The 13,392-nt window shown below is 40.7% G+C and overlaps 1 protein-coding gene across 1 annotated transcript; it reads left to right on the top strand.

Moving 5' to 3' along the window:
• Nucleotides 1-1,962: 1,962 nt before the first annotated feature.
• yipf5 (Yip1 domain family, member 5) lies at nt 1,963-12,637 on the top strand. Its single transcript, XM_010871106.5, has 6 exons — nt 1,963-2,051; nt 3,954-4,082; nt 4,404-4,579; nt 7,803-7,948; nt 8,176-8,357; nt 9,182-12,637. Exons 2-6 carry the CDS (start codon nt 3,964-3,966, stop codon nt 9,342-9,344), a joined length of 786 nt encoding a protein of 261 aa, XP_010869408.1. The 5' UTR covers nt 1,963-2,051; nt 3,954-3,963; the 3' UTR covers nt 9,345-12,637.
• The last annotated feature ends 755 nt before the right edge of the window (nt 12,638-13,392 follow it).

Here is a 13,392-nt window from a genome sequence, read left to right as displayed (position 1 = left end):
TATCTTATCTCATTAAGTGGATAAAGCAGAGACATGTTCTTAATGTTTCAAAATGATTAGAGGGGAAATCTTTCCACAGCCATGATTAGTCAAGGGTTTTTTCCCACTAATTCATTTCAGTTGCTGTATCAAATTGATTTATATCTTCCCAGGGAGAAAAAAAAAACTGATCCTGTATCTGTATTCAGACATGACCAGTGGTTGAGTGTGAAGTGATGTATTAGAAGATGCTTTTGCCAGGCCTGAGCATGTCAAGTGTTTACACCAGGTCTGAACCTGAACTGAAGGTGACATCTGGAGTGGCGGGCTAGCGGAGTGGCCACAAATGTTGGACCAGTAAATGAAAGACCACTGGCAAGGTCAAACGTTGTTCTATCCCTGAGCAAGACTCTAGATGTGTGAATAAGAATATGTTCCTATTATACTTACCCAGTGAAATAATGGTAAAAGTGCAACATAAAAAATCACAGTGCCAAGAGACCCGCTCATATGAATATCAAATTAATTATATGCTTGTCAAATATATGGAGAAATACATTTACATTAGTGTTCAAAGTAATCCAAATATTACTGTCAATGAGCCTCAGTCTCTTCCTGTAAAGCATCCAATTAGAAACCATATCCATCTGGTTTTTTCTCTCCCAATCAAATGGTGAACCCTCCCACAGCATGTGTCTAATAACACACCTTCCTCTGAGTTTCTACCACACAGAGCCATTGATCTCATCCTCCTGATGAAAAATACTGGGGGTTTTCATTCAGGGGATGCCAGAGAGAAAGGCTGTCAGATTCCATCTGTTACTAATAGCATGTACAGCCTTCCGCTAAACACCAACCAACCCCAAACACATCTTCACTCTAACCTAATTATTGTATCAGTGCCATTCCCAAACTGGTTGCCAATCTGTAGTCATCTTAAATCAAAATGCACAAGTGTCTGTGCGGGACATCTGCTTATACTTAATTAAGTATACTAAAATAGTAAATATTGCCAAACTTCAATTAACAAACACTAAACATAACAATTTGAAATGTGTTCAAACACACCCCTGAAATGTTTCTCACTGTGGCCCATAAAAAGTTCTAAAAACAGACAACAGCACAGAAATTACATGACATGGTCTATACACACCTTTAAGGTAGCTCTAGTCAAGCTCTTCTATTAGGCCTACATCAGTTGTAATATGGAGTGGCTTTACAATGTGTTCCCCATTAATAAACAATATTATTCCTAATATGTTACAGTACAAACCTGATACAGTATTAATATATATTTTTTTATTAAATGTATTCAGGAAGAGATGAAAAATACAAAGAGAAACATGGGATTGAATGTAGTTATTTAGTTCATTCCAAAACAACTTTACAAAGTCACACTTATAAAAATATATTTTTTGACTGTATTTGAAATAATAATAATCTTTGTGGAAGCCTTAAGGCTTATTATTCCAATCTATTTCAGGAATATGTGTATTCCAAAAGAATATCCTTCTTCTAAACGTTGATCTTGGAATGATTATTCTAATTAATTTATTGTTTCATTTGTATCCTATAAGGGGCAACCTTCTAACAAACGTTCTGTATCTATCTCGATATCCCAAAGCACAAGCGTGATTTCATTAAAATAATTCGACGTGATGGTATTGGTTGCCTATAGAAATAAAATTGTTATAATGTAATGGGTATTTATAGATTTCTAAGAATGTATTATACGAGAGAAAATTCCCTTCTTCATCAAATAAATCAATTCAGAAATGTTTATTTTCAAGCCAGTTAGGGAAAAAGAAATATTTATTATTAATAACAATCTTTGTGGTTCCAAATGTTACGAAGTCGCTCATTTTGGGAATGCATTTTTCTCTGTTCTAGCAGTACATTAGCTTTCCAGACGATGGAGCTAAAATGTATTTGCTAACAAATGTGCTGTCCTTTTTGAGCATTTGTGCACCCATCATTGGCACGACCCGGAAGACATTCCTTTATTATTCTCTTGACACGTAGCAACGAAGTTGGATTGGTGAAGTCAAGAGTGGAATTGTTCAACGTTGCAGGTAGAAACTGTTTTATTTAGCTGGATTGCTTTGTATAATCCACATGACATAAAACACGTGTATAGCTTGATGAATTATAATTGTTCAGGCACACTCATTTAGTACAGTAGCTGTACTGTAAACCATAACGCCGCGGAGCTACCGCAGCTAGGTTGGCTGCTAGCTACATGGTGCTGCAATTCTGTAGTGTAGCGAGTTAGCTGCTGTACCTTTGCCACACGTACTCAATAGCAATTCAACGTTACGTTGTATTGCACATTGTATTTGTGATATAACTGAACGTGTACATGTTAGATAGCAAACACAAACGTTTTATTTTAACTGGCATTACTGTGCATTTTTGTTAACTAACAAGCTGTCAGATCTAGCCGGTGAAGTGAAAAGTTGATCAGAAATGTATTTAACCCAGTAGGGGTGGTCATTATTTTTTTGGGATAATGACCACTCCTATGCCAACTTAATCGATGGATGATTGTCACGAAATGTGCTTTGTATTAATCACCAACCAATGCACACAAACGTATTAAATGAAAACATTTGGTCAGCACAAGATTTAAGGAACACGGATGTCAATGTTTGCACATACGTTCCGTATTTCTTCATATACGCAGCAGCATCTTGCAAGGCTGATTAACTAGCTCGACAAACATTATGTACCGACGTGTGGACGGTAAACAAGACATCACATTGATTTCATGCTTTGCCGGGTGTGGTAACATCAAACTGCGGAATTTTATTTTAGCCACACTGTACTTGCAAAGTTATAATTGTATGCGTGGCAATGAGCGTTGTACGGGTACTGTGGGTACTGTAAGTACAGTTGCTAGAAAAAGGAACTGTCTATTTAATGAGACGCAGAGCAGCCATTGGGGATTTTTTTTTTTTTTTTTTGCGGTGGGGTGAGTACGGAGGGAGTAGTTACCAGAGCTTCGTTTGATTAGTTTTAATGGTTTGATCAACCGGTTGGGTGCTGTACTGCACGTGCTTCTCAAGCCTATTCTGGGGACCCCCAGCCTTCTCACAGTTGTTGTGCCCCTGAACCTGCTCACCTGATTCAAGTAGTTAAGGGCTTCATTATTAGTTGAAAAGTTGTTTCATATGTGAAAGCTCGGAAATACATTGAAGACTTGAAAGAGCTCAGGCCCAGGAGAGGTTTTGGAACCACTCAAGTGTACTGAATGAAGAATTCAAAAGCAGAAAAGTTTAGTGAGTTGTGGAACATCTGCTTTGACACTGGCCTATATATGTCACTCATTCCTTCAATCCAAATATTTTATTAGAACACATTTTAGTTGGATTTGCTGTTAAAATAGTGTAAGTGTTCCCCTTAAATGACAGGCTAATATTGAGATATAATGTGTAGAACTCGTGTAGAATAATTATGGCAATCAGAAATCATGTCAACAAAATGAAAATTAAGTACTCAATCACTGAAAAAGTGGTATCACTGTATCCCTGCAACTAATAAACAGGGTAAACCTACCTCAAGGACTGTTTAAGAACATTTAGTGGAAATAAGTACCACCTTCTTTGGTACAGCTGTATTTTTAGCCTTTAGCTCGCTATCCACATGGCTATTAGTTAACTAATTGGCTATTACTACCAAAAAAAAATCGAATGCCTGCATAGTTTGGTATGATTATTAGGTCTATAACATTAGTCAGTGCCACTTTTCAGATGGATTCATATTATAGAGATATAGCGTTCCCTTTATGCTGATGTTTGCTTTCTAAATAATTTTGCTTAACTAACTTAGATAATGTTAGCTAACTGCTTGCGTGTAATCAGGGAATATATAACAAGGACATCCCAGATATGAGTTCTTTACTATTCCTTGTAGACCATTAACACTCTTTCTGCAGCATTGCAATGCTTATATCAATTAGTATTTCTTTTTTGCAGACGGTCAGAAATGTCTGGGTCAGGGTTTGACAACTTCAACACTGATTTCTACCAGTCCAGTTACAGTGTGGATGACCAAGGACAGCCTGCTGGATATGGCTACAGTAATACAGAAGACCCCTACAAACAGTAAGTTTTGTCAACCTGACAATGCAGTCAAGTGTTACTTCTCCATAAATTATTGTGACTAGGTTAGGAGAGCTGTTGTGTGACACCCTGCCAATGTGATTAGTATGACCTTCTACCAGCCAATGCCAAAATTGACCCGCACATTTGACTGTGATCTGAGAATAAACATCAGAACCTGTCAGTAATTCCCTTTGTGATACTTTTAAGGGTCTGTTTTGCTAGTTCTGTTCCCCATGTGTTACCTTCTATCTTGAGACCCTGCATGTTTGTTTTTGACAAAGCCAAGGAGGTGTTCTGAGAAGTGTGTCTGTTTGGTCTCAGGGGTCAATATGGTCAGTATGACTACTCCCAGTCAGTAGGATATGCAGCTCCAGGGATGATGCAACCCCAGACGCCCTACACAGGCCAGATCTACCAACCCACACCGGCCTTCACACCTTCCCCGGCTCAGTCCATGTACAGCAGCAGCTTTGACGACGAGCCCCCACTGCTGGAGGGTAAGGATAATCTGGTGGTGAGACTTGATGGGTGAAAGAGCTGGTAAAGAGTGTTAACTCTTATTTACTTAATCCCAAATCAAGACCTTTCCTCTTCCTCCCTAGGCACCTTTCTTGATCTGAGATTTGCGAGCTCCATCAGACCAATCAGAAGGCAGATGACGATTTTAGATTTTCTTCTCTCAGACCAATTGGGTATTCCATAAAGCTGTATTAGTCAATTAGTGATATCTGCCAAATAAGAACTTGAGCAAACTCAGAATTTCATATAGTATTGCATGATCAGAAATATGCTAAGTATAGCATGATCCAAAACCATCGGGACAAATACTCTGAACCTGACCTGGTACCTAGCGTTCCCAGCTCAATGATAGTCAACTCTCGCACTCATTGGTTGTGAAATGTTAATTGCGTGATCATTCCATAGATGCACCATAAGAGCTGATGGAGTAAAGATAAAGAGCTCGTACAACTTGAAACAAGATTTCATCTTTCCTTTTAAAACAAAATAACTGAAATTGTGAACAAGTGGATTTCTAATGTGGCAGGAGCTGAGCTAGTAATTAGCCTCCACAAACAATAGGCTACAGGTAACATTACATTACTAGCAAACTCTCTCATACAGAAATATTTTTATAAAAGGTTTGTTCAGTACCTTTTGACTAAATTCGTTTTTATAGTAATTACCTTGTTCTCATGCTGCTACTCATGTGGGTGACCCGGGTTCGAATCCAGTGAGGGTTATCACGTTTATCACTTTTTAATTGCAGGCCGGCTGTACTAGGCTTGCCTGATTCATGTTCTTGTTTACCTGCTGGCGCACATTTTACTATACATCACTGCGCAGAATTGAGTAGCCAATTGTACTACTTTCAAATAAGAAGTCATAATGAAATATCAAGAAAACATTACCTAAAAAAAATAAGAAAATGTAGGCACAAATATAAAACATTTCTGGTCCTAGTATACAAACTGACTTTCTTTATGAACTATTAATTTAATTATTTGTGTGATCTAATCATTTGCTTTTAATCTTCTGCCAGGGTCTATTTTGCTACAAATAGAATGCATGTTGTCATGAAATGCTCTTTATGGATTGAATGAAATGCTTACTACTGTATATTACCTATGCAATTGTTCTACCATTTCAATTGTGACATACTGTATGCCACAACAATTTAGTTTGTGTGTAGGCGTATTTGGTAATGAAATCACGCCAATTCACTTTAAATTGACTGTCAGTTATTTTCTGCCAGGCTTTCAATCTGGCTTTTGCAGCCGTGGTTAGAATATTCTGTTGCAGAAAAAATATACTTGATTGTTTTATGTGGTAACAATTTCTTGTTGCTGTCTGACAGAAAGGCCAAGTAGCGTGGCCCTGTTATCCCGCTGTGTGATCTAAATGGGTCAGCAGTCAGGGATAAGTCCCTAGGGCCACCTTGCTAAGCCGATAAATGGCTCCAAGTGAGGTTATCATATTTTGGAGGCATGTACTACTTCTGCTACAGTCTTCCGATACTTAGATGTGTCTTAGTCCGAGAGTTGTGTTCTCTTAGCACAGTGCAATTGTTTCTGTCGTAACACTTGAAGACAGACCTCCAAAGTGGTGGAGAGGTCAGAGTCCCTTCCTCACAGTACATCTGCATCGTTGCAGTTCCCTAGGAGTACAGTGGGCTCCATCATTGTGAAACACTAAGACTATACCTAGAGCTGGCTTTCTGGCCAAACTAAGTAACTTGGCAACAAGGTCCTTGGTCATGGCGGTGACCAAGAAACTGACAAATGGCCACTAACTCTGCAGAAATGGGAGAACCTGCTAGAAAGTCAACCTTCTCTGCAGCACTCCATCAATCAGGCCTTTATGGTAGAGTGGCTAGACGCAAGCCACTCCTGAGTAAAAGGCATGTGACATGCCTTAGTGCATGGAGAAGATTCTCTGGTCTGGACTATTTGGACTGAATTCCACATGCTAGGTCTGGCTAAAATAACCTTTCACTCACCCCCTGGCTAATACTATTCCGTACAGTAAATCATTGTGGTGGGAGCATCATGCTATGGGGATGTTTCTCCACAGATGGGACTGAGAGACTGATCCGTATGGTAGGATGAATGGAGCGAAATACAGTGAAGAAATCCTGATCCGGAGAACGCATGATCTCAGGCAGAAGATGAATCTTTCAGTGCAATAATCACCCAAATTATACAGGCAATGCTGGAGTGGCTTTGGGACAAGTCTGTGAATTTCTTTAAGTGGGCAAGCCAAAGCCCATACTTGAACCCCATTGGATGTCTGTGGGGAAACCAGAAGATCACAGCTCACCATCCTATATGACAAAGTTTTCGGGGAAAGTAAGAATGGAAGTTGTGCAAAGCTGTTAGAAGCGTATCCAAGAATGCTGCCAAATATCCCGAGTACTGAATAAAGAGATTGAAAACCAATGTCCATGACATTCTTTTCTTTTTTTTAAACAATTCATCTTGGAGTTAGAGATTATTCTTGTTGGTCCCCAGATCCTTAAATGGACATTTAACATCAGGATGCTAGAGAATAGTACTGGGCAATATGGCCCAACAAAATGGATATTCTATTTTTGTATGCACTTACACTTTGAAATGCCCACCAACAAGGGACTTGTTTGGTTAGCTGTGTTTCTGTTGTTACCATGTGAATGCTTATTTTCCCCCCAAAATCCCCACTGATTATGATGTAATTCTGCCACGTTGGCATTGGGTTCTCTTATTCACAGTGTTTTTGGGAAAACATTTGTATCAATGGCTACAGAACATTTTAGACAAACTAGCACACACAAACAGGGATTCCTGTCTTTAAAGAAATACAAGTATCTAATGCATTTTTTCACATCTTAAGATTCAGCGTACTCGATTCTTAGAATCTGATCTTCTGTATTCTCCTCATGCTAGATTTGATACCCTTTTGACATATGGTCCTGAAAAACCAAATATCCCTACTGAACGTTTTCTTCTGCCTCCAAGTCTTTGTAGTGGGGAGGCTAGACACGACAAGAGAGCAAAAACATGCTTGGTCTAATTTCTGGAGGGAATAATTGTAGCATGTGTGGACCTTACCATTTTGTTAAATTATATCCGAAGTTAAAGGTCTTGATCTTTTCAGACTATGTTATGATGTTGTCCCTCATTTTAACACAACATTTGTCATCTGTCAGCATTTTAATATCTTTCATTATTTTGTCCTACCGCATAGAATTGGGCATCAACTTTGACCATATCTGGCAGAAGACCCTGACAGTGCTTCATCCTATGAAGGCAGCAGACGGTAACATTATGAACGAGACTGACCTCGCTGGGCCCATGGTCTTTTGCCTGGCCTTCGGAGCCACCTTACTTCTGGTAGGAACTAAAGTAATCTTTCGGCTATTGAATCGCTGAGGCTGGGAGCCTAAATGTTTATTTTTAGGTGGTCGTGGTGGGGGGGGGTTTAGGTCCAGCATCATAGGCCCTTTTAATCTGTAAAAAACAACCTATCATTCTGAAACTGCCTCACTATAGGATTGGAAAACATACACGTGTCAGTGTATTTTAACAACATCGTTTGTCCATGTGTCCGTCTGCTACAGACAGGAAAGATCCAGTTTGGCTATGTCTATGGGATCAGTGCCATCGGCTGCCTGGGAATGTATTGTCTCCTCAACCTAATGAGCATGACCGGTGTGTCTTTTGGATGTGTCGCCAGCGTGCTGGGCTACTGCCTGCTTCCCATGATCCTCCTCGCCAGCTTTGGAGTCCTCTTCTCTTTACAGTAAGTACAGACGTGGTTCTGGGAGTAGAGGTTATCGAAGTGTAGTTTGTCCTTGTTCTGCCATACCTGTGGAATGTGTCAGGTGGCTTCCTCTCTACCGGCCTAGCATCTGCCTGGTTGGCCAATCAGTCAACTGGGCCTTAGCTGTGAAAGGGCAGCTTTTGACCTTATGACTTCTAGCTTGCTAGGTTTTAGTTGGGGACAGGTGGCACATACTGTAAAGCAGTGTTGAGGGCTGGAGCCTGCTGGTTCTACCTCATCATTAATTGCACCCACCTGGTGTCCCTGGTCTAAATTGATCCCTGATTACGGGGTTACAATTAAAACATGTAGTGGAACTGGCTTCGAAGGTCAGAGTTGACTGCCCATGTTGTAATGGTTGGAAGGTTTGTGGTTTTCAAGTATTATTTACACCATAGGATTTTCATGTTTAAAAAGAACACCCACTTCAGGACGTTTGTAAAATTGGCAAGTTTTCATTTTGGTATTAAATGTTATTTTGTGCCTGAGATGACTGTGAAATTTTGCTGAGAGTCGCCGGCAAGAGATTTCTAACACTTTGTTACAGTAAAATGGATCTCTTTCTTTATAGTACAAATGTTCTTAACCAAAACAGTCTAGTAAAAAATTTAAATAACACTGATGGTGAAACCATCTGGAATATTATTTACAATTTTTGGGAGGAAAAAAAGTTATTTGACAAAAATATACAATACCCTGTACCATGTTACATTGATCTTAATGTGTGCTTAAACTAAAACCAAAAGGTAGGAAAATGGTATGAACATCTTACTAGCAGGTCTGTATTTCCTTTCCCCTTTCAGAGGCATGCTGGGAATAATAATTGCAGCCACGATAATTGGCTGGTGTAGTTTTTCCGCTTCCAAGATCTTCATCTCAGCCCTGGCCATGGACGGACAGCAGCTCCTGGTGGCGTATCCCTGTGCCCTCCTCTACGGGGTGTTCGCCCTCATCTCCGTCTTCTGAACTGTCGTCCGCACGCCATGTCGTCCGCACCGTGCAGCAACGCCGCCTTGCAGAGCCGCCTAATTCTGGACCAGTGTGAGGCGACGCTGGGCTGCCCCCCCCCCCCCCCCCCAAATCGCAGCGCAGCGGTGTGGACACTGCCAGGCTTTCATCTGCCGGCCGCATTCCATTTTTAAACCTGTCAACGGCTCACTCGGCACAAGGGTGTCAATTCCAAAACGTGATCCGTTTAGGACTGAGGAGGGCCAATCTACCAAACCACCGCATAATCTCATATTTAAAGGAAAACCTGTTCTAATAATACGTGTTTGTTTTTGTTTGGAGAGAAAAAAAAAAGTGTGCGTTTTGAGGCCTTCTTAAAAAAACAAAAAAAAAATGAAGTTATAGTAACTTGCACAGGTATTTTCAATTTTATTCTACTGAAACAGGACGCTTGAACTAGTGTAGTTAATCTCTGTGACATGGTCTTATTCCAACTGTTATATCAAAGGCCCTCTCTCAAGCACACGCACACGCGCGTGCACGTCTGGTTCCTCTGGGGTCTCTGCCGCCATGTTTTATGGACCAATCATTTTCACTCCATTGGACCTCTTCCCCTTATCCATACCTTTGAACTGTTAGAATTGCTGGAACAAAAGGCTCTGCCTGAATATGTGTCACTCCCCACTGCATTTTCCAGCCCTCTTAAGGTCTGGCTTCAGCCCACGACCCGACAAAGAGCCTCCTTAGATAGCTGCATGTGGTCGCTAGTGTGTTGGTTGTGTAGCCTGTGTGATTGTGAACTTTGGTCAGTCCAAGTGCCTGTGCAATGACACAGCTGTTCACACTGCGCATACATGCATACACTCACAGAATCTGTTTCCTAGAAAACCATTAAAAAAAACAAAACAAAGACCAATTAGATTTGTGTGGGTTTTTCATTTTTCCTCCTTGACCAGTGGGGAAGCCTCTTGGCCTAGTCTTGGTTTCTTGTCGGCCACGTTTTGTCTCTATTGCGAAATGACAGTTTGTCCTTCAGAATCACGTGAACCGCCCCACAGGGCTCTGGCCTGGGGCTTTCTGGAGATTTCTGTGTTCACATTTGCACTGACACGAAAGGGTCTCCCGAGGCTGTCGGCTGGGTTTCGTCTGGTGTGGTTTTGATGGGTAAATTACAGATCTTAAATGTTCAGTGTCTCCCACCTTAAACAATCCTTTCCGTTCAGAATGTATCCACTGCAGGCGAGGATTTGAGAAGCATGTTTTTTGGCTGCCAGCTGAAATGGCAGCGGGACACAGTCCTAGTTAGTCTTGGCGTTTTGCTTTGTTTGTAGGTGTTGCACAATGTGGCAGTGTATGTTGCAGACGAGGGCCTCATTGGAGTGGCACAGTTAATGAGCACAGGGTTTTCTGGTTGTCAGTATCGTGCCTGGTTTTGATGTAGGTTTGTTTTGTACTAAACATGAGCAATGCATTTCTGTGTTCTTCAAATCAATACCATTTGATCTAGAGTAGTAAGTAATGCAAAGACCAAAATGAAGTGCTTTTCTGTTGGAAGGACATTTCTATTTAAAGCTACCAAGAGCTGTAATTGCTGCTCTCATGACTGCATATTTCTATAGTGTATATTATTTGTACTTCAGTTGTTTTTCTGTCATATGGAAATTTTTTGATAAAAGGACAAGATGCTTTGCTTTTTGGTTTTTATCAGCAACTTTCAATAAACTATTGGGCATAGCCAACAATACAGGGTGTGTTTCATAATTTTTACATACTTTTTGTGGGGTCTATAGCACAATTTAACCTTTGTGCTTTTAAGGACGGCCTGAAAGGACTCACCCATTACTGTGTAACGTCAGTGTTTCAATACAAGCTGTTTTATCGGTCTGTTGAGTTATAAATGTTTTCAGTCTTAACAGGAAAATTTCCACTTCACACTGACACATTCATTGCATGTTTTTGTTTCCAAGTGGCTGTTAGTGTCACACACAGAACTCACAGTCAGGGTTTCTTTTTTATTCTGAGGTTATCAGTGCCGTGTGACATCAAACACGGCACTGATTTTCAGAATTTGGTTATATTTAATCCAGTGTCTGTTTGTTGGGGTTGTAAAGGGTTTGCTTTCAGTGGTCATTGTCCTGCACGGAATGTTCTGGCTTTTTAGGCCTGTGTTTGTGGGTTTGTTGAGGACAGGTCAGAGGTCATTTGATACTGCATCGCATCCGTAGCATGTTCAAATGATTCATGCGTTGGATTTAGGGTTCAGCAACCAGTTGTCTGGGTTCCCTTTCCTCCTCTGAAAAAAAGGTTTTCTAAGTAGACAATGGTGTATTGAACGTTCAATTAGGAACCATCCTCATAAGGCAAAACATTTGATGAACCCTGTGGTTCTGTAAAGAGCAAAATGGTTTGGAAAATGGGCATTGACCAAGGGCTATCTGAATCATTACAGTATGGCATAAAACTACTTCCCAGAGAACCCCCTGAGGAACAGTCATTGTTTGGTGTGTAGGTGGCAGCCAACTCCAGAGGGCAAGTCTGCCCACGTTAACAGCTACATGTCTGTTTAACAGTACAGTCAGTTGTATGTCCCAATACTTAGGACTAGGACTTCTTATAACGAATTTTACACTATATGTCTATACTATCTCCTATAACAGGGGCTAGGATATGTTTTTTTAATCTCTATGGGTACTGACCTGCAAAAGATTCAGAACAGCCAACAGCAAAGTGATCCCCACAGCCAAGAAATCTCTTGGCAGATTATGCATTTGCCTCTGGGTGGCAGTGTTGAGTCATACAGTGTCTGGCCAACTAGTTGAAGAGGAATATGGACCATGTTATTTAGCGTTGTGAAATTCGTCCATATTCTGCGCAGTAATTGACATTTTATTTGAATGTGCACAGAGCAAATTAACCTTATCCCCTAATTCACACCCCTTTCATCAGGTTGCTCTTAGTCGGCAACTAATGAATGGGAAACAAATGTCTTGAAGCTCTTCCCTGACTTTTAATCTGTGAGAACTTTTTCATAAAGAAATTATATCCAATTTGTTTTCTAAATCAAGATCCATTAATCTAGTTCTTAAGATGCCTGATGAATGTGTTGCTTGCTGCTCGTCATGCTGGAATTTGTTAGTGACCGTGACCACTCTGTAGAATGTAACTGAGAGGAAAAATAGGCCACAATTTTAGGCAAAGTCTGGACTGCTCCACCTCCGCTATTATTTAATGTCAGTTTCAAGTTAAACTGTCACTACTTGTCATATGCAAATCAATGCACGTTTAGTGAAATAAAAATGTATTCAACCGTGTTCTTTTGTCTCTACTGTCCTAGTCATGCTATTTGTCTGATCTGACAGTTGACTAGTTTGTGTCACACTGTATCTCAGTATATTTCCTCTCAAAGTGATACATGGGTTTGCTGATACAGAAACTGCTACTGTGTAGGATGACCCCCAGCACATTAGGTGTCATGTGAATTGGAGAAAGGCCTGCATGAGGTTTGATCACAACAATGGTAGATCTTAAATTTGTGGAAGATATCCGCTTCCCCCAAAACATTTCAGAAATGATTGTGATTAGAGTGCGCTTGCCCCAGGGGAGTTGCGGTGTTTGGTGGAAATGCAGTGATTGGTATTCAGCGACGCAAGGCCTTATGTATTTCCTAACCACTAGCTCCGTGAATATCCACTCAGCCAGTGTTTCTCAAGCACTGAGTGTGATTTCCTGCTGCTTCTGCACTTCATTAGGCTAATTGTCTCACTCATTGCACAGACCCTCAGTCGATTCAGAACACAATTAACCCTGTCACACACAACACCCAGGCAAAGTGTGTCCAGGCTGGAGCTCTGACGGGTTAGGGAGATTATCCCTGGCCTGGTACACATGCTGTTATTCCAAGTGTGAAGGCCACTGGCACACACATGTATGTAGGCCCACACATTTATATATGTAGCTTTTGATTTAATCTACTCACATTGTATACTATAGGGACACACTGATAAGAAAATACTTAGCAGATGCCGATAGCCAGTGTTCATATAACCCAATGAACCGATGTCGAGAC

The sequence above is a fragment of the Esox lucius genome, chromosome 7 (genome assembly GCF_011004845.1).
Source record: "Esox lucius isolate fEsoLuc1 chromosome 7, fEsoLuc1.pri, whole genome shotgun sequence".
Taxonomy (NCBI): Eukaryota; Metazoa; Chordata; class Actinopteri; order Esociformes; family Esocidae; genus Esox; species Esox lucius.
The sequence above is the reverse complement of the archived record's forward strand: the minus strand, read 5'-3'. Positions and strand labels throughout refer to the sequence as shown.

Coding starts and splice junctions, on each gene's coding strand:
- yipf5 (XM_010871106.5), top strand. CDS start 3,964: ATGTCTGGGTCAGGGTTTGACAACTTCAACACTGATTTCTACCAGTCC. Junction 4,580..7,802: donor CGAGCCCCCACTGCTGGAGG/GTAAGGATAATC, acceptor CCTACCGCATAG/AATTGGGCATCAACTTTGAC. Junction 8,358..9,181: donor GGAGTCCTCTTCTCTTTACA/GTAAGTACAGAC, acceptor TTCCCCTTTCAG/AGGCATGCTGGGAATAATAA.